At 32.9% G+C, this 18,878-nt stretch overlaps 3 protein-coding genes across 4 annotated transcripts; 1 reads left to right on the top strand and 2 right to left on the bottom strand.

Annotated features, from left to right (window-relative positions):
- The first annotated feature begins 2,748 nt into the window (after positions 1–2,748).
- Positions 2,749–10,734, top strand: LOC134242364 (uncharacterized). Of its 2 annotated transcripts, XR_009986854.1 has the most exons (8): positions 2,749–2,890; positions 4,862–4,930; positions 5,166–5,306; positions 5,704–5,818; positions 7,663–7,909; positions 8,224–8,363; positions 9,815–10,010; positions 10,194–10,734. XR_009986854.1 is itself a non-coding variant. In XM_062724426.1 (5 exons), the coding sequence occupies exons 2-4, from the start codon at positions 7,767–7,769 to the stop codon at positions 9,862–9,864; spliced, it is 333 nt and encodes a 110-aa protein (XP_062580410.1). In that variant the 5' UTR covers positions 2,751–2,890; positions 7,663–7,766; the 3' UTR covers positions 9,865–10,010; positions 10,194–10,734. The 2 variants fall into 2 exon arrangements, 1 of the variants encoding a protein (XP_062580410.1); XM_062724426.1 differs by lacking the exons at positions 4,862–4,930; positions 5,166–5,306; positions 5,704–5,818 and having other exon boundaries at positions 2,751–2,890.
- On the bottom strand, positions 10,634–14,783 carry LOC134242363 (uncharacterized). The gene is made up of 7 exons (XM_062724425.1): positions 14,512–14,783; positions 13,840–13,983; positions 13,582–13,675; positions 13,298–13,465; positions 13,058–13,155; positions 12,335–12,481; positions 10,634–11,604 (listed from the first exon to the last, which is right to left on the bottom strand). The coding sequence occupies exons 1-7, from the start codon at positions 14,589–14,591 to the stop codon at positions 11,583–11,585; spliced, it is 753 nt and encodes a 250-aa protein (XP_062580409.1). The 5' UTR covers positions 14,592–14,783; the 3' UTR covers positions 10,634–11,582.
- A 655-nt stretch (positions 14,784–15,438) lies between these two features.
- On the bottom strand, positions 15,439–18,848 carry LOC134242406 (proteoglycan 4-like; the record flags this gene model as incomplete). Its single annotated transcript, XM_062724476.1, has 6 exons — positions 18,812–18,848; positions 17,222–17,369; positions 16,901–17,022; positions 16,369–16,522; positions 16,039–16,181; positions 15,439–15,926 (listed from the first exon to the last, which is right to left on the bottom strand). Coding segments are annotated over exons 1-6 (1,092 nt in total), but the record flags the coding sequence as incomplete, so codon positions are not given.
- Between the last annotated feature and the right edge of the window lie 30 nt (positions 18,849–18,878).

Genomic DNA, 18,878 nt, shown 5'->3' with positions numbered 1-18,878 from the left:
ATTCATTTTCAAGCTTCATTTTGATGCATTTCAAATTTAATATTAATTTTTGGAGTTATCTTTCCTGGCTGATGATCGGATATCCTTAAAACATTTCTGTTCTTTAAACAAAATAATGTTTGGCTCTAAAAATGTGAAAGTATAAATTAGGAGATTAAAAGGAATGTTTTAAAATTTATTTATTGATAACATGTGACTTATTTATAGCAACAATACCTGGGGTATGCACTATTTGTATTACAAACAAGGGCATATTTATTTTTCTCTATATTGATAATCTGTGATTATGAATGAGTTCAACTTCTCAAAACTGGCAATTCTCACAAGAAAGTTTAAAAAAATTGTTTTGCTCAGATATTGATAATGTGAATGATGTAAAGTATTTTTACTTATTACAAACACTTGTAGTTTTCATAGGGTTTTTGCAGTTGTAAGAAACCCTGTGAAATTGATTGTCTTAAATATAAAACAAGTTAAAAAAATAATTTTCACCATTAGTGAGTTTAAAATATCTGTTTGGGGAAATCTTAGATATGAATTTCTCCCACTTTTATAATAAGATAGATCTCCCACTTTTCATTGGATTGCATTTTAATAATTTTAAACGATCCATTTAAAACAATAATTTATTATTATGTTCAAATGAAAATAAGGGATCTGTGGGAAACAACACATTTTTTTCTTATAGTCTTATCATGAGAAGATCATAAACTCGAAGTTGAAAGAGGTATGTATTCTAATAAAGCACTGATATTCATGAGCTTAACTAAAGGTGTATTAATTTGTATATGCACAGCATCAAAAATGGCAAACCCCACAGTGATATACGATCCTGGCTTTATTACCTTTTCGCATTTAATTAGGTACTCTATAAATGGGTCAAAAAGCATACATAACAAACAATATGGCATACTGCGACTGTTGTTAACTCATTTTAACTCACTCAGAAGTTTCGATATGAAAAGTACATTATTTGAAATTAAGATTCTTTAATTTATAACACTTTATTACAGAAATAGTAAAAACAACATAACAAAATATACTGTGCTTCATACTCTACAATACAAAAACAATGTGGAATTCCTTGATAATAAACAACAAGATTTACATTAAGCATATTGACATCTGCATTGAGTTTGTCGACACAATGGTGAACGTTGTCTACACAAATTATTACACCAACCGTCCCCTGCCCAGCGCCTCCTTTGTCCTGTATACGTACAGACCAACTTTCTGGAACAGCCACAATTCATTGTACATACACTTGTTTGGCAACTCCCAGCACTGCAAGTTCTATCACATAAAAGGTCATATCGCTGTTTCTGTATCGAAGTAAAAAGACTAGAGTCCCTGAACCGGAAGCAGAATGTTTTGCAAGTTTGTGATACGTTGGCTGTCACGAGCTATTGTAGTTGTGGTAGTGCAAGAATTCTATTACTTTTGGAACAGATTCATTAATAGTCGATTGGTCACCGTTGTTTGAAACTCTTTCCTTTGTGTTTCTTATGGCATGTCAAACGTTGCAATATTTGATAATCTTGTGATGTATATTCAAAATCTTGTGATGTATGTTCGAAATCTTGTGATGTATATTCAAAATCTTGTGATGTATATTCAAAATCTTGTGATGTATGTTCGAAATCTTGTGATGTATATTCAAAATCTTGTGATGTATGTTCGAAATCTTGTGATGTATATTCAAAATCTTGTGATGTATGTTCAAAATCTTGTGATGTATATTCAATATCTTGTGATGTATATTCTAAAACTTGTGATGTATATTCTATAATCTTGTGATGTATGTTCGAAATCTTGTGATGTATATTCTATAATCTTGTGATGTATATTCAATATCTTGTGATGTATGTTCAAAATCTTGTGATGTATATTCAATATCTTGTGATGTATATTCGAAATCTTGTGATGTATATTCTATAATCTTGTGATGTATGTTCGAAATCTTGTGATGTATATTCGAAATCTTGTGATGTATATTCAATATCTTGTGATGTATGTTCAAAATCTTGTGATGTATATTCAATATCTTGTGATCTTGTGATGTATATTCTAAATCTTGTGATGTATGTTCTCTTGTGATGTATATTCGAAATCTTGTGATGTATATTCTCAAAATCTTGTGATGTATATTCGATATCTTGTGATGTATATTCGAAATCTTGTGATGTATATTCTATAATCTTGTGATGTATGTTCGAAATCTTGTGATGTATATTCGAAATCTTGTGATGTATATTCAATATCTTGTGATGTATGTTCAAAATCTTGTGATGTATATTCAATATCTTGTGATGTATATTCGAAATCTTGTGATGTATATTCTATCTTGTGAATCTTGTGATGTATATTCAATATCTTGTTATTTATATTCGAAATCTTGTGATGTATATTCGAAATCTTGTGATGTATGTTCGATAATCTTGTGATGTATATTCGAAATCTTGTGATGTATATTCAATATCTTGTGATGTATATTCGAAATCTTGTGATGTATATTCTATAATCTTGTGATGTATGTTCGAAATCTTGTGATGTATATTCGAAATCTTGTGATGTATGTTCGATAATCTTGTGATGTATATTCGAAATCTTGTGATGTGTGTTCTACAATTCAGTGATGCGTGGCTGGACCGGGAATCGAACCCGGGACCCCTATATCACTAGTCAGGTGCTCTACCTACTGAGCTATCCAGGCCGATATCCACGGCCCTAACCATTACACGTGCAATAAAATTGCATGACGCAACAGAAAAGTAAGGACAATTTTCATTGGTTAGAAATAACGAAAGTAGCCGGAGCGGTCGTAATGCACACATTGACACAACTTCGCAAGCATGAAATTGGCGAATTCAACCTAAAGTCAAAATTATAGGTAATAGAAAAATTGTTTTGGTATCAAGAAGCACTAAGTCAGTCATAACGTGAAAAGTGGGAATCAAGAACATTAATTTGATTTGTTTGAAGGTACATCAAAAACAATTTAGTGGCTTATTCAGTTATTGCTGGACTAAAGGATGTTTTATCCTATTTTTACGTCCTCATATTGTAGTGATGTTGATTAATCGGTATGATTTATTCTATATTGGTGCTAGTTAGAATAATCTAACTGTGTCTCGGGACAAACTCTCACCACGCAGGGTTCGAAATTGCATGGCCCAATGCAGCTGCATTGACCGTAGCACTAGTCCAGGGACGACTTTGCAATAAATAAATAAATAACACGACAAATTTTTAGGAGAAGGTGAATGTCAGGAAAAGATTAATTGCTATGCATCATTGAATATTGTCATTCACAAATTTGTCCAATTATTTTCATAGTAAATGTATTGAGCCGGGCTCATTTACAGGATAATGAACAAGGACTGTGGTGACAGTTTAAAATCACGTTCAGACGTTTAGAGAATATGTAATACACACAAAAATATCTCAATGGCATGTATAATATTAAATAGTTTTAAAAATAAAATAAAATATAGCTAGAAATTAACAGCGAAAAATATTTATCACGTATCGTTTTGGGGTAATCCGGTTTTATATACAAACAGAAGTAAATAAACACCGATGCAGCAAGATTAAGGTCAAACGTCTCTGCACTGATGTGTCCTCAGCGGTGAGATTTGCATCAAGTCATTAATGATGTTCCCTGCATTTGTGTTAGCCTGATAGTACAACCTTTATTTATAGAATCAATCTAATTCAAATTAGATGTTAGATCCGCTTGCATACTCGCTACACTAACATCTAACAACATCCCGTTGAGGGTCACGTCAGAGGTCAAATTCTATCAATTAATCAAATCGCAGCTGGCAAAATCATCATATATTGTTGAAGCAAATAAATCTTGAGGCGTTCCGAATTTAACCTCTTACGTGACCCTCAATGGGATGACTTGTTAGATGTTAGTGTGTTGAGTATGCGAGCCGATCTAACATCTAATTTTAATTATATTGTTTATAGAATATGATGCAGACAGGGATACCTGGTGAAAACCTTTCGCACCCGTTGAATTACTTTGTAAAATATTAGTCAAAGGAGCCAGGAAAAAATATTAAACAATTTAATATTATGATAAAAATATTCAATTTACTATTTCTTAAGGTGATTTTGTTTTCTCAACAGCGGCTGGTCACGTACCATACTTTTACTCGTAAACTCAATTTGGCGGTGAAGAAGCAGCATTTTCTGTTGCTCACCGTCGCTATAGCTGAGCATTGCTCTACGAGCAATGTGCCCGGCTAAAAATCATAATATTTGTAATGATATATCATATTCTAGACTTGACATACAATAAACAATGATAAGAATTATTGTCGCATATCTGCAGTGATTTTCTTTGATCTTTCTGTGGTGATAATTTATCCCATATCACATGTGTGATAATACTTTCCAAACATGTTTCAAAGTTTTTACACTCTTTATCATACAGTTTTAAAGGACAGTTTATGAGCTCATAAGTATATTAAATGGTTAATTTATCAAAACCTGCATTTAAAAATTCAGAAGTCTTAAGTTAAACCAAATTGTCCAGGGTATTCTTAGTAAGGTATGTCAAAGGTCATGGTTAAGTGACTTTGTAAGGCTGGTATTTTTTCTTTAGTTTTATGGCAATCAGTGCACATGGTAAATATCATAAAATTACCCCTTAAAGGTCTTATGCAAGGAGATAGCCAATCAAAATGAACAAATGTAGTTCTATGTATGATGTATATAGAGACAATAATATTTCTTTTCTTTTTTCATGAACTTTACGTAGGTCTACAGTTTTAATGTTGGACTCATGCACTAGGAATATCATATCAGCAGAATTGTGCCACTGAATCAAAGGGAACTCTTTTTTTTTTAGGTACGCATGATCGATGTAACTTCCTTGATGGTGTGTTGGCTGTTTGCCCATGTGTATTTCGGGGTATAGGTATGTTTAGTCTCAATTTTCTTTCTTAAAAGCTGCATAAGGGGTATATTTTTTCTGATCTCAAATTTTGTCTAAGCATTAATCTTTTTTCTCATTCATGAATTATCTGCTGAGAGTCTAGTTAATTAATTTATTTAATTAAAGCTATATAGTAACATATAGTGAAATTATTTCCTTGTGTGAGACCTAAAGAAAATCAGGTTACTCATTTTTATGACAATTTCTTTGATTTCAGGAGTAGCCTCCCCTTTTAAAGATCCAAAATGGTGATTTTACAGTGCGGCATGCAGTCTGTCATCAACGAAGAGTTTTGACACCTGTAATACCCATATTTCTACCATTCACCTCTGTAACCTTTGTTGAGTTCATCAGACTGGTAAGAAAAACAATATTGTTAATTGAAATAATTTTATCAAGATAAATAAAATAATTAATGAAAAAAAAATTACATGAACAGACTCCCTCATATAAGAAAATGTCACATTTTACACATTGCAATTATACATCATTTACATTATCCACATTTTCCCCATTTACACATGCAGTTGAATAGATTTAGTGCTTAATAATACATAGCAACAATTATTACATGAATCCTAAGACAATTCACAAAATACATGAATGCATTAAACTGTGAAATACAGATTTCGTACATTTAATTAAAATGCACAACATCAGTACCCCCCCCCCCCCGCCCCTTCACAATCTAAAAACTTTCTTTTTAATTCAAAGTCACTAGGCAACACTAAAGATTTCCACTTATTGCTTTTCAGTCCAAGACAGGAAGTTGAGGAATAAAGTTGACAGGACATCCTGAACTGTCCTCGCTACCAGCTTATGAGGGAACCAGCTGCAGTGGACAAAGTACGTTACATCATAGAATAATAGGTAAGTCTCCGGAGTAGTGTTTGTAGCAATTCTCGTACTTGGTCCTGCATCGAAGATTCAGGACTATTGATATTTATCTCTGCATGGTTTGGTTCTTCCCAGAAACATGTTACTGGTGGTGGTCCCTATATTCTTCTGGCTTTTGTGGTGAGGAATGTTTCATTTCTAGCTCTTTTCTGATCACATTTTGTCTATCTAGCTGTTTGTCTGTCTGTCTGTCTGTCCATCTGTCTGTCTGTAAACTTTTCATATTTTCGACTTCTTCTCTAGAACCCATGGACCAATTTCAACCAAACTTGCCACAAAGCATCCTTGGGTGAAGGGGATTCAAGTTTGTTCAAATAAAGGGCCACACCCTCATTCAAGGGGAGATAATTGGGAATTAATGAAAATTTGATGGTATGTTTTAAAAATCTTGTTTTCAAGAACCACTGTGCCAGGAAAAATGAAACTTATGGAGAAACATTCTCAGGTAGTGTAGATTTAAATTTGTTCAAATCATGACCCCCGGGGGTAGGGCGGAGCCACAATGGCTGACCAAAGTTTAACATAAAAATATATAGGAAAATTCTTTAAAAATCTTCTTCTCAAGAATGACAAAGCCATAATTGATCCTATTTATATGGAAGCATCCTCAGGTAGTGTCAATTCAAGTTTGTTCAAATCATAACCCCCGGGGTAGGGCGGGGCCACAATGGAAGATCAAAGTTTTACATAGAAATATAAAGGAAAAATCTTTAAAAATCTTCTTCTCAAGAACAGCAAAACCCTGATTGATCATATTTATATGGAAGCATCCTTAGGTAGTGTAGATTCAAGTTTGTTCAAATCATGTTCCCCGGGGGTAGGACGGGGCCACAAAGGATGATCAAATTTTATATAGAAATATATAGGAAAATTCTTTAAAAATAACCTTCTCAAGAAAAGCAAAGCCATGATTGGTCAAGGGACTACTTTTGGATTTAAACTTTTCAATAAAAAACCAATTTTTACTTTTTCCTAGCCACAGTGCTCAGGTGAGCGATGTGGCCCATGGGCCTCTTGGTTTTTTTTTTTTTTTTTTTTTAAAATGATCAATCATTAAATATAAATAAATCAGTTGTTAAAAAATTTGCTTCATATTTGAAGTGCTTTAAACCGACCCTTTGATGAAAGTGACCAGTGTTTTTTGCACCTTGGAAGGTTTATTGGTAAAATATAAGAAGGAAGTTATGATTTTGGTGTCACTATTGTTGTTATTTAAGTTTGATTTGATTTTTATATTACGAGTATTATGAAACTGTTATTTTGTTACTGAACGATGGTTAATTTTAATTGTGAACAAATGTACAAAGATGAGGAGTATAATATAGTTGGCTATGTATATTGCCCAATTTTTGAACATATTATGTAATAAATATTAATAACAACCTTTGAATAATTGGAAAGACAATATTATAAATATGATAGCATTTTTGTACATGAGCATACATTTTTGAAAGGAAAAATAAATTATTCAATTGCATTAAAAAAAATATTTTGTTTCATATTCTTGCGAATTATCAGATCATTCTTCTATTATTTAAATACTCTGTCATTATGAAACCTTGTTAATAATTAAGTAAATATTAATTGTACATTTGCACCAATTTTTACATGTTTGTGCAAAATTATATACAGGAACAATTCTGAACAAATATATGCAAGTGAGTTGTAAATTTGATATGTAATGCATACATTACAAAAACCCATGACAGTGTTCACTAAAATGAAATGTATGGACTCTTATATAAATACTTGGTATATGTGATATGGATATTATGGATGATATTTTTGAGAATGACACAAGTAATGAAATTTTTCAGCATTGAATTGGATTCTTGAACCAGAGCCATGTGAACCTGGTCCACCTGTACCTCTCATTGAAGACCTGTTAACATCACCAGAGTATGTTCATTCTGATACCCCTATGGTATGGTTACAGCATGCATTATCCCTGAATCCATTAAAAGAGCTGCATTGGCAACGAAACAACCCAATGTGGTCGATTGTAAGGAAATATAGCATATCAGCTTCCAACTTTGGTGCAGTTCTCAGTTCTAAGCAAAGGCGGTAAGACGTGTGATTAAATTTTTGCGAAAAAGACTTTTAAAATTACAGTCAAACTTTGTTATCTCAAACCCATTATCTCATATTTCATGGATATGTCACAGTAATTTTGAAGTCCAAACCATTTATAAAAGACTGGGACATTTTATTCTTGATAACTATTTATGTGTTATTCTTGAATCCACGGATATTTCCAACATTTTTCTTGGTCTCATTGAGTTTGAGATAATGAGGTTCGACTGTAATGACTAGATATTTGTACATAAAGATGCAGGAAATATAAGATTAATAACCAAAAATCATATTTTCTTCTCCAGATTGACATTGTCACTGAAGAAACAGCTGATGTCGGCTTACAATCTGGAGTCCATCAAGGCTGTTGCATGGGGTATCACTCATGAAGATGATGCTTTGAGAAAGTATGAAAAGGACTTAGATGCAGCTGTAGAGCAGTCAGGTATACAGCACAAAATAATATTCCTTCAATCTCTGACATGTTAACATTCATTGTGTCAAAACAAATAACAGGACTTATCCTGGTGACAAACAGAAATCAATTACTGAAGTCTAATTGTAAAAAAAAACTAGAAATATGTCCATAGGACATGAATGCCCCGCCGAGGATATATTAGTAAAGCAACATGAAATTTGTACATGTATAAAATTTGATCAGTTTGGTTCAGGCAGGGCTTATAGTTAGTTGGGAATAAATGTATGGCACACTAGCTGCAGTGGTCAAAAATGTAGGTCCAGCATCCAACCATGGCGGTGACGTTGACGCGTAACAACGTCACATCAATACAGGGCTTTTCATCATGTCACCTCTGTTGTTGTCAAGGTATTATCACTGAAACCGATATTTATACAGCAAACTATCATACCAATATTTTCACCCTAAAATTGACAGAAATTCTCTGCTCTAATTTGGTCCGCGAGTCTGGTAGTGTCCATCCCTAGATGCATCATCCACGCAAGTTTGGTTCAGGTAGGGTTTATAGTTACTTGGGAATGAAAATATAGGTCAGATCCAGCATCCGAAGCAAGTCTGGTAGTGTCCATCCCTAGCTGCATCATCCATGCAAGTTTGGTTTAGGTAGGGCTTATAGTTACTTGGGAATGAAAATGTACATGTAAGTCAGATCCAGCATCGAAGCAAGTCTGGTAGTGTCCATCCCTAGTGCATCATCCATGCAAGTTTGGTTTAGGTAGGGCTTATAGTTACTTGGGAATAAATCTGCTCCAAAAACTGTAATCTTGGTTTAGGAAAATGTAGATCCAGCATCGAAGCAAGTCCGGTAGTGTCCATCCTTAGATGCATCATCCAAGCAAGTTTGGTCTAAGTAGGGCTTATAGTTCCTTAAGAATGGACCTGCTCCAAAAACTTTAATTTGGTCACTCATCTGGAAAATGTAGGTCAGATCCAGCATCCGAAGCATGTCCAGTAGTGTTCATCTCTAGATGCATCATCTATGCAAGTTTGTATCAACATGTAAAGTTTGATAACACCATCTTGAATGGTATGTTTAAAACTGAGCTAAACACTATTTAAGAAAAGTCAGGTCAAGGTCAAAAAATGTTAATGCAGTTGCATAGCTCTCATCAATATCTATCAGCATATGAAGTTTGATGAAAATATCTTGGATAGTTTCTTTGAAACTTAGCTTTGAACAGAGCTAAACACAAAGTGGGACGGAAGGACAGAAGGACGGAAGACGGACATGACAAACACTATATGCCCCGGCCATATTCATGGCGGGGCATAAATATTCAGTTACCAACATATTCCAGAAAATTTGCTTTTTGAAGTGGAAGGATTATAAAAGCTCTACTTAGACTTTGTTTGCATTACAAAATCAATTGTATTATGGTTTGTTTGCATTCAGTAGTATTATAATTTTTTCTGAAAAGGATATGGTTGCATGAATCCGGAGTGTTGGGAGCTTCACCTGATGGCTTAGTTGTTCGACCACCAACATGCAGTGTATTTTATCAAACTCCAGAAGCCAAAGACGCCATTCCTAATATTGTAGAGGTGAAGTGTCCATATACAGCATCGTCTTCAACAGTAGCAGATGGGGCACAAAATTTGAAGGATTTTTCATAGGTAAATAACATTAAAAATCTGTATTGTCCAGTACTTTGAAATTAAAAATCTTGGTGAGTAAATGATTTCAAAACATGTATTAATTTACAAGTGCAGCTGTTCAATATGGTATGAAGATATTGAAAAAGGAGGGGATATGTACTGGTATAACACAACTTAAGTGTTTTTTGATTTTTTTTTTAGATCTTAAACAAGATACCCTGTGCCTGAAAACCAGTCACCCATACTATCATCAAATTCAAGGCCAGCTACACATATGTAACAAAACATTCTGCGACTTAATTGTGTGGACAAGAGTAGACTGCATTGTGATTAGAATAGTAAAAGACATTGAATGGACAGCAAATGTTCCAAAGCTGATAGATTTCTACATTAACATTTTCATTCCAGCACTGATGGAAAACTGAGTTCTGGTTTGAACTTCTTGACACTTAGTTTTGTACCTCTAGAATTTTCTAACAATGGAAAATGGGTAATCATGTTAAATGTGTTGAATGTTCCTAAGTCTCATAAATGTATGATATGATATGTCACAATCCATCATAAAACTTCTGGCTTATAAGACTATTTTAAATAGCAATGATGATTAATAAAATCTATGTACTACATAAAAAAAGAATATCAAAATTTAGAATCATTTTATTAATGAATTGAAGATGTTATTCTCAAAGTGAAAATGTAACATTTTGGTCTTTCTTAATAGATAAATTGTTGAAAACATGAATTTGTTGAGTTGTGCTTTAAAGGTAAATATACTTTAAACTAGAGATTTAAAATTATAAGTAAACCCTCTTCCAAATTATATTGTCAAATGAAGAATGGAATTGCCAAACATTCTTGTAATAAATCCATGCTAACAAAAGGGATTTTCATTTTCTGAAGTATATGTATTACAACATACTACAAAGTTAACAAATATAACCATTGACATTGATAACAAATCAAAATTTGCTTATCCCTTGCACTTTGGTATGAATATCTTCACTGTTTAGTGTATACTGTCACACGCCAATGCAAATTTATAATAAGTACATGTATCTTTAAGTAATTTCTTTCAAAAGTGGAGCTTGCAAGTTTACAAGACAAGAACAGAGTTGAAATATTTTTGTTGAGATTGGTCTGTAAGTAGATGGTATGTGACGGAGAATCTCGTAATTCTTTATCCTCTCGTTGGCTCTTTCCACATGAATAAGTGCTTTAGCAATCTTGTAACACAGTGCTGCTTCTTGTATGGTAAACTGGCCTCGTGTCGATAAAAGAGCTTTTATAATTAAGCAGACACCCTGGGGCAACTGGTCATGAATGGTGAAACCTTTGACCACCAAAATAAGGTCTCCAGCTTTGAACTTTCGTAAAACTTGGCTGTGACGTACAATAGCTACATCAGAAGTAGAACCTGGGTACAGCATGGAGCAAAATGTAAGTGCACCATTTGGAGGCACGCAAGTTACTGCTTTAAAAGTATGGCAACTTTTGTACATACTGTAGGCCATGGCCTGATTATCCATATGTGTTGGGATGTCCTGGATTGTTTCAATTGCATCCATGGATGCTCTAGCAGAGGAAAAATCCTCAAAAGATTTTGGCAGAGACCCTGAAAAAAAGTTGGAAACAAATTAATTTGATTATTTGTAATTGTGTAAAAAAATTGTGTTACAGTCAATCTTTCAAGAATACAATAAATTTAACTGCATTAAATTTTTGCAAGTCATTATGATAAATTTTAAAACAAACCTTTGCATTTAAGCTGACTTGGAAAACATTCTACGCTACATTCTACACTACGCCATCAGACAGCATCTTGTATAGGGAAAAGTCCACTAATTATTTTCCCATAGAACTCCATACAAACCTTAGGCCTTCTCAGTACTTTACTATGACAATTTCAGAAAAATCTTTAGCATCATTTCAAACTTTGTTCTAAGCCCTAACAAAAAATACTGAAAAAAATACATGGTCCCATGGCGTTTATAGGTCAAAATTGCAGTTATTTTCAACTTTTAGAGATTCGCAGTAAAGAACACGCGGCATAAAAAATCAACCCCCACTCCTAAAATCTTCCCTGGCATTTCTATAGTTTCTGTAATATTCCCTCATCCCATCATTTATTTCAAAGGTCATTAATTTTACTTTAAAATGAAAACAATTAAATACCTGATTTCAGCCAATGGCGTAACGCCTACCCATTCAGTATTCGGTTTAATGTTCCATAACAAACAAAGCCATGTGTGCATCCGGGGATTTGGTGCTCTCATTCCTATACTTACATACTTACCTGTCCCAGAATTAGTCAATTGTGGTAATTTCAAAGACTATACACCTACCTGTGAACATGTATGAAATTTGAGTCCTGTGACTTCAGTGTATTGGATACTGTGACCATCTCAAATGATGACACCTTACTGCTACCAGCACAATTCAAAGGAGTGAATGACGTCTGGGCCGGTGATGATATTTGGATATATTGGTGACTGTAAGAAATAAAATATTTGTACAATGAATTGTTTTTGTGCTTTAATGTTAATAAAGTGATATTAAGTCAAAATTGAGTCAATAATTTCATAAGGGTGGATTCTACCCAGAATTAGGTAAAAAGCTCCAAAATTGGATAAATCGTAGTTAATTAAGCAAAATTCAAAGGTTTTAAAAAGACTGATATAGAATTTTTTTATGCTTATGCAAAGGATATTATTTAAGACTCTGATATACTAATTGATTCTTATCTAATCCCTCCTATTGCTCAAGTATGTACAAAAAAGTTTCCCCACCCCCCAGTGAAAAACGCTTAAAGAAATAGCAGGTGCCCCCTTTTATTTTTGTTTACAATTAATTTAGACAAGTTTAAATCAATCCTTTTGATAACAAATCAAAGTTCAATGTCTGTAGTCTTATACTTTACAATCAGAAGCTACTTTTTGAATTTTATTCTAAGAAAAGGAGAATTTAAATAATTTTTTTTAAAAATTAAAGAAAAGCAAAAACTGACTTCAAACCCCAAAATGTACTATACAATAAGAGGCTGGAAAGTTAATAAATAAAAAATTTACCTGCAATGTACAGAAAACTGTCCGACAAAATACATCGGGTGGGTAGGGAGTCTCCATTTTCTTCTTATATAGAGAAAATGCCCCTGCTGATCAGAGACCTAACACTCCCAAATAATAACAAAATATGTTAACATAACAGTCAATCTAAGATGTTCATCCCTCAATGGCAACAAGTTTTTATTACAGTAACTGAAATTGTTAGGAAATAGGAAATCACAATTGGAATTCCTTTAAATGTACCTTCTCTTTGTTGTATTTAATATCGTGGATTGATATTGGCTTCCTTTTACTAGACTCTATTTTTAGGGCAAGCAATTCCTTTTCCAGTTGTATTTCTGTTGAGAGGCGCTGCATTTCTTGAGTACAGTTAAATGTGCAGGATACTGAGTAGTTGTGCTCTGATATCAACTGAAAATATATTGTAAATCATGTACAGTTAAAAGAACTTTATATATTATTAAAAATTATTGAAAATGTTTCAGTGTTGGTCATTTGTCATCATTGGTGTTTTAAATGAGCTTTACTTTTTCTTGATCTTGACATTTTGGTGCTTGTGGAATCTGCAACTGGTCCATCTGTGAAGATGACAGGGACTCCTCACTTTTGAGTTTTTTCCTCCTTTGTAAAATAATTAAACTTGAATTATTTTTTTATTCAGTTGTAAGCTACTCTGTTTATACATGTACCCTTTTAAAGTTTTTTAGTAAAATATTCTCAATTAAACTCCACCCACCCACCATCCAAAAACAAGATGTCGGTCACATTTTGAAAAATAATTTCACCTTTTTGTACATTCAGGATCAGAGAAATCCATGGCCTTTCCTTCATTCCATGCAAAATATGCAGGGTCCCCCTCCTTCTTACCATCCTTAAAGTGGCAGGAGCAGATGCGATCATTCTGATCTCCTGGTTGGCGATCAGCTCGTCTAAAAATATACATTATACAAAGACTGAGTGAAGGAGAATTAAAAAGCAAAACCTGTTCATTTAGCATGTTATTATCAAATAGCCTAAAAGACTTATTTTTTCATTATTTTTTTTTAAATGTTACATTTACATGCAAGTACAAGATAACCATGTGCATAAACCATGTAAACGGTAGCAGTATTTGGTAGTAATAATACGAAATAAAATGTAATAAAAACAGCTGTTAAACAAAAATTAATCTTGCTACAAATTGCACAGTTTTTGTAGTATGTACTCTTCATTATTCTTCTGCTATATTGATTACTACGAGATTTAACTTTTTAGCATGCATGTATAAATACTGTATCTGACAATGCAGCATCGTGACATATCGTTACAAGTACCTACAAATTTTGTCAATATATCTACGTTTACTGAGTTTTTTCCCTAGCAGGCCGAAATATCTCCATCATGTCACCAGGAACAACACTCGTGCAGCTCGTAATAAGTGCTGCAATAAACAAACTGATGATTGTGTTTTTTCTCACCTGCATGGTTTTCCCGACGCTTCAGCTACTTTCGTTATTTCTAACCAATGAAAATTGTCCTTACTTTTCTGTTGCGTCATGCAATTTTATTGCACGCATCACTGAATTGTAGAACACACATCACAAGATTTCGAATATACATCACAAGATTATCGAACATACATCACAAGATTTCGAATATACATCACAAGATTTCGAACATACATCACAAGATTATAGAATATACATCACAAGATTTCGAATATACATCACAAGATATTGAATATACATCACAAGATTTTGAACATACATCACAAGATATTGAATATACATCACAAGATTTCGAATATACATCACAAGATTTCGAATATACATCACAAGATTATAGAATATACATCACAAGATTTCGAATATACATCACAAGATATTGAATATACATCACAAGATTTTGAACATACATCACAAGATATTGAATATACATCACAAGATTTCGAATATACATCACAAGATTTCGAACATACATCACAAGATTATAGAATATACATCACAAGATTTCGAATATACATCACAAGATATTGAATATACATCACAAGATATTGAATATACATCACAAGATTTTGAACATACATCACAAGATATTGAATATACATCACAAGATTATAGAATATACATCACAAGATTTCGAACATACATCACAAGATTATAGAATATACATCACAAGTTTTAGAATATACATCACAAGATATTGAATATACATCACAAGATTTTGAACATACATCACAAGATTTTGAATATACATCACAAGATTTCGAATATACATCACAAGATTTTGAATATACATCACAAGATTTCGAACATACATCACAAGATTTTGAATATACATCACAAGATTTTCAATATACATTTCGACATACATCACAAGATTTTGACATATTGCAACGTTTGACATGCCTCACTTGTTGGTTTCTGTTCAGATACAGCCGGTTCTGGTTCACTTGTTGGTTCCTGTTCAGGAAACACCGGTTCTCGTGTACTTGTTGGATCCTGTTCAGGTACCGTCTGTTCTGGTTCAGTTGTTGGTTCCTGTTCAGGTATTGCCGGTTCTGGTTCACTTGTTAGTTCCTGTTCAGGTTTCGACGGTTCTGGCTCAACCCTTTGTTCCTGTTCAGGTAACACCGTTTCCAGTACATTTTTTGATTCTGTTAAAACCTTACCGCGATTTGATTCCCTTCTGGAAAACAGAGCTTGGTTTGGCTTTGGCATAGTATTTAATGAATCTTGTTCAGTTAATGAAATCTGGTTTGTGACTGCATTTTGTATTGGTTTTGACGTTATTAATCTGGTTTCAGACCCAAATTTCTTCTCTGTCTGCGGTATGGATGGGTATTCGGTGTTTTGCTTTGGTTCAACATTTACAAATGAAGTGCTATAGGGTTCTGAAAAATAAAAAAAATCATCATTATTTGAAAACGAATACTTCAAAAACAAAATTGTTTTCTTTAATCTGTCGAAGTAGTTTAATATAAACATCATCAAAAATATTCTCACCTTTAACTTCACCAACACAGGAAAAGAAGGATCTCAAAGGGGAAACAGAGGCGTCCATATACTGCTGGACATAAGATGCTGCATTAGTACCACATTGACCGGATGTAGACTGGACGACACACTTCAGAGTGTCATTGGAGTTACTTTAATAAGAGTAAAAATAAATCCTTAAAATGAATCAATCGTCTTAAACCATTCAATATATTTTATGTATTTTTATTAAAATTATACATGAAATTTTAAGATAATAACGTTTAAGCAAATCGAGACTCTTACAGTTCTATTGATTTCCAAAAGAGACATTTTATTATTTGAAAAATGCTAACTTACATGCAAAGTTCATCTGCTTTAGATGCCAGGTCGGTCAGCACTGAAGTTGGATTTGAGAATATTTCTCTAATAACAGTTATTATTCTTCCACCACATTTAAACGAATTATTTTTCATAGTTTGTGTAGTCAGGCATCTGAAGTGGTCTATGAACCCTGGATAAGAGAATAATTACAAATTATATTATACGTGTGCTCTACGCAAATTATTTTACATGAAATATTTACATGGAATCAAAGAGGTTTTATTGTCTTCAGTGAATTGTACAAATTAGGCAGATTGAATAAATGAATTGATAACATATAGCTGAGTTATCATAACTATTCATTACTTTATAAGTAAAACATTTTGAGTCTTCAATGGCATTTTCCAACTATTTCAAACGCCATGTTTTTGAAAGTTGTGCTTCATAGAGGTAAACGAGTAGAATAAACTATGGACGTTGTATGATTAATTAACATGTAATGATTATAATAAAAAATAAATGCTGGAGAAATGTTTCGTCATTTTAATGGGATAGTAATTATACCAACCTTGTTTTCCAATCCCACAAACAAATCTTCCGGACGACACTGCGGTTTCGTAAATGAGCCGATACTGTGGAGCACACCCTAATAACTTGTCCCCAACACAGTCATAGAGTTCTTTGAGTTTTCTACAATAAATTAAACGTAAATTCGTAAAATAAAATAGTTGAAAAATTGAAATTGCCAAACCTTCATTTAATCAGTGAAGCAAGTATCAACTCATTCTGAATTCCTACTACATTTTGTGTGGTAAAACTGTAAATTTTTGATTCTCTTTATATAAATATATTTTTATATTTACTTAGAAAAATAGACAAAATGACCTACAAACACATTTCTTGCACAAGCGTTTTAGGACTTCCTTTGAACTCCTCTGTGTATGCAGATATTTGGAACTTTGGAATCGACGAAAAAGACGCCATGCATTGCAAAGAACCGATTAAATCACATTGTTGACTTCTAACTCCGAAGATACCTGTGTTAGAAAAACATGTATATGAAAATATTTTCACCTGTTGAACAATTAATTAAAAAGGAAAAAAAGAAAAATTCACCAGTAACTTTCTTGTTATAAACTGAGAAAAAAATCTACGGAAAAATTCACACTTCTTAGAAAAAACAACATAAATTTGATGCAATTTAATGTACGAGGGCCGTTCAAAAATTACGCGGACTGTGCTATTATTTACTCTCACAGACGTCATATAGTTTTGAAATTTCACAGAAATATGTATCTTAAAGATTCCAATAAATTTTGGGCAAAATTTCTGTATTTTAAAAAAATTCTACTAAAATTATCGGTATATTGATATCGCTGATGGAGAGGTACGGAGCACGACAAAAAATTGAAGCAAAATCATGCGGAATCCAAAATTAAACTCATTAGTTTTCTATAATTCGCGATATTTTTCGACAATTTTCTCAAATATATCTTTAAATTGTTCTATTATTATGTATTTAGATTTCTGACGTGATATTTGAAGTACTAGCAGAAATATAGTGATTTTTCTCTGATGTGATTCCCGTGAAAACGACCGTGAAAATGACGTTTCCCGAATTGACGGCGCACCACACCTTTGTTAAATTATGTGTAATGCTCGAGATATCGCCAACATAGGTCCAAAATATGCATAATAAAACATGTAGTAAACTAGGGTATTCGTGACATTCGTCCACAAATAGCAAATTGAAATTTTAGACCGTTAGACCTCTGTAAAAAAGGCTATACGGGAGGACGGGAAGAAGATTATCGACGAAAAATTTATCCGGACTGTAAAGAACGTGATTGAGAGTCACCAGTACCACACTATATCTCATAAATACCTGCATTTTTTTTGGTTTTAAAACAAAAAAAGAATATTCTTGACTTAATAGATTTTCAGCTTGACAAGAAATAGTGTTTGGATGTTAAACAGATAAGATAACTCAAACTGTACAGATACTCTTGGGAAAATGTTGAGAAAATGAAAGCTCAATCACATATTTTTTTTATAATGCCTGTGACGTCGAAGATTTTGCTGCTCCGTGACTCAATGATATGTCCTAAAAAATCATTCAAAATTGATACCAATTTACAACATTTTGATACGAAATTTTGAAGACCATATAAATAAAGATTCTTTTATATTATGTGTGAAATTTTGCCCGATTATGTCGCCAGATATTTTTTCTGTGCAACAAGTCCGCGTAATTTTTGAACGGCCCTCGTATAATTAAAATTTTCAAACAAAAAATAACAGAATGCAGCCTTAATTTACAGTAAGTGTATTGTTCATTTGTAATGATTTTCAAGGAGAAGAAGCCTCTTAACCTACACTAATTAAGTTAACAAATTAATTTAATAAATTTTCTGTATGTGCTTTTGTATATTAAATTTAGTTTCTGAAAGTTAGTTTAGATACCGAAAAAAGCACTTACCAAAAATTATTAACAGGAGAAATTTATAAGGTGCCATCTTTGTGTTATTATGATTGAAAACTTTATA

This window comes from Saccostrea cucullata, unplaced genomic scaffold, assembly GCF_032062105.1.
Source record: "Saccostrea cucullata isolate Sc308-1 unplaced genomic scaffold, CSIRO_AGI_Scuc_v1 ctg268, whole genome shotgun sequence".
Lineage (NCBI taxonomy): Eukaryota > Metazoa > Mollusca > Bivalvia > Ostreida > Ostreidae > Saccostrea > Saccostrea cuccullata.
The sequence above is the reverse complement of the archived record's forward strand: the minus strand, read 5'-3'. Positions and strand labels throughout refer to the sequence as shown.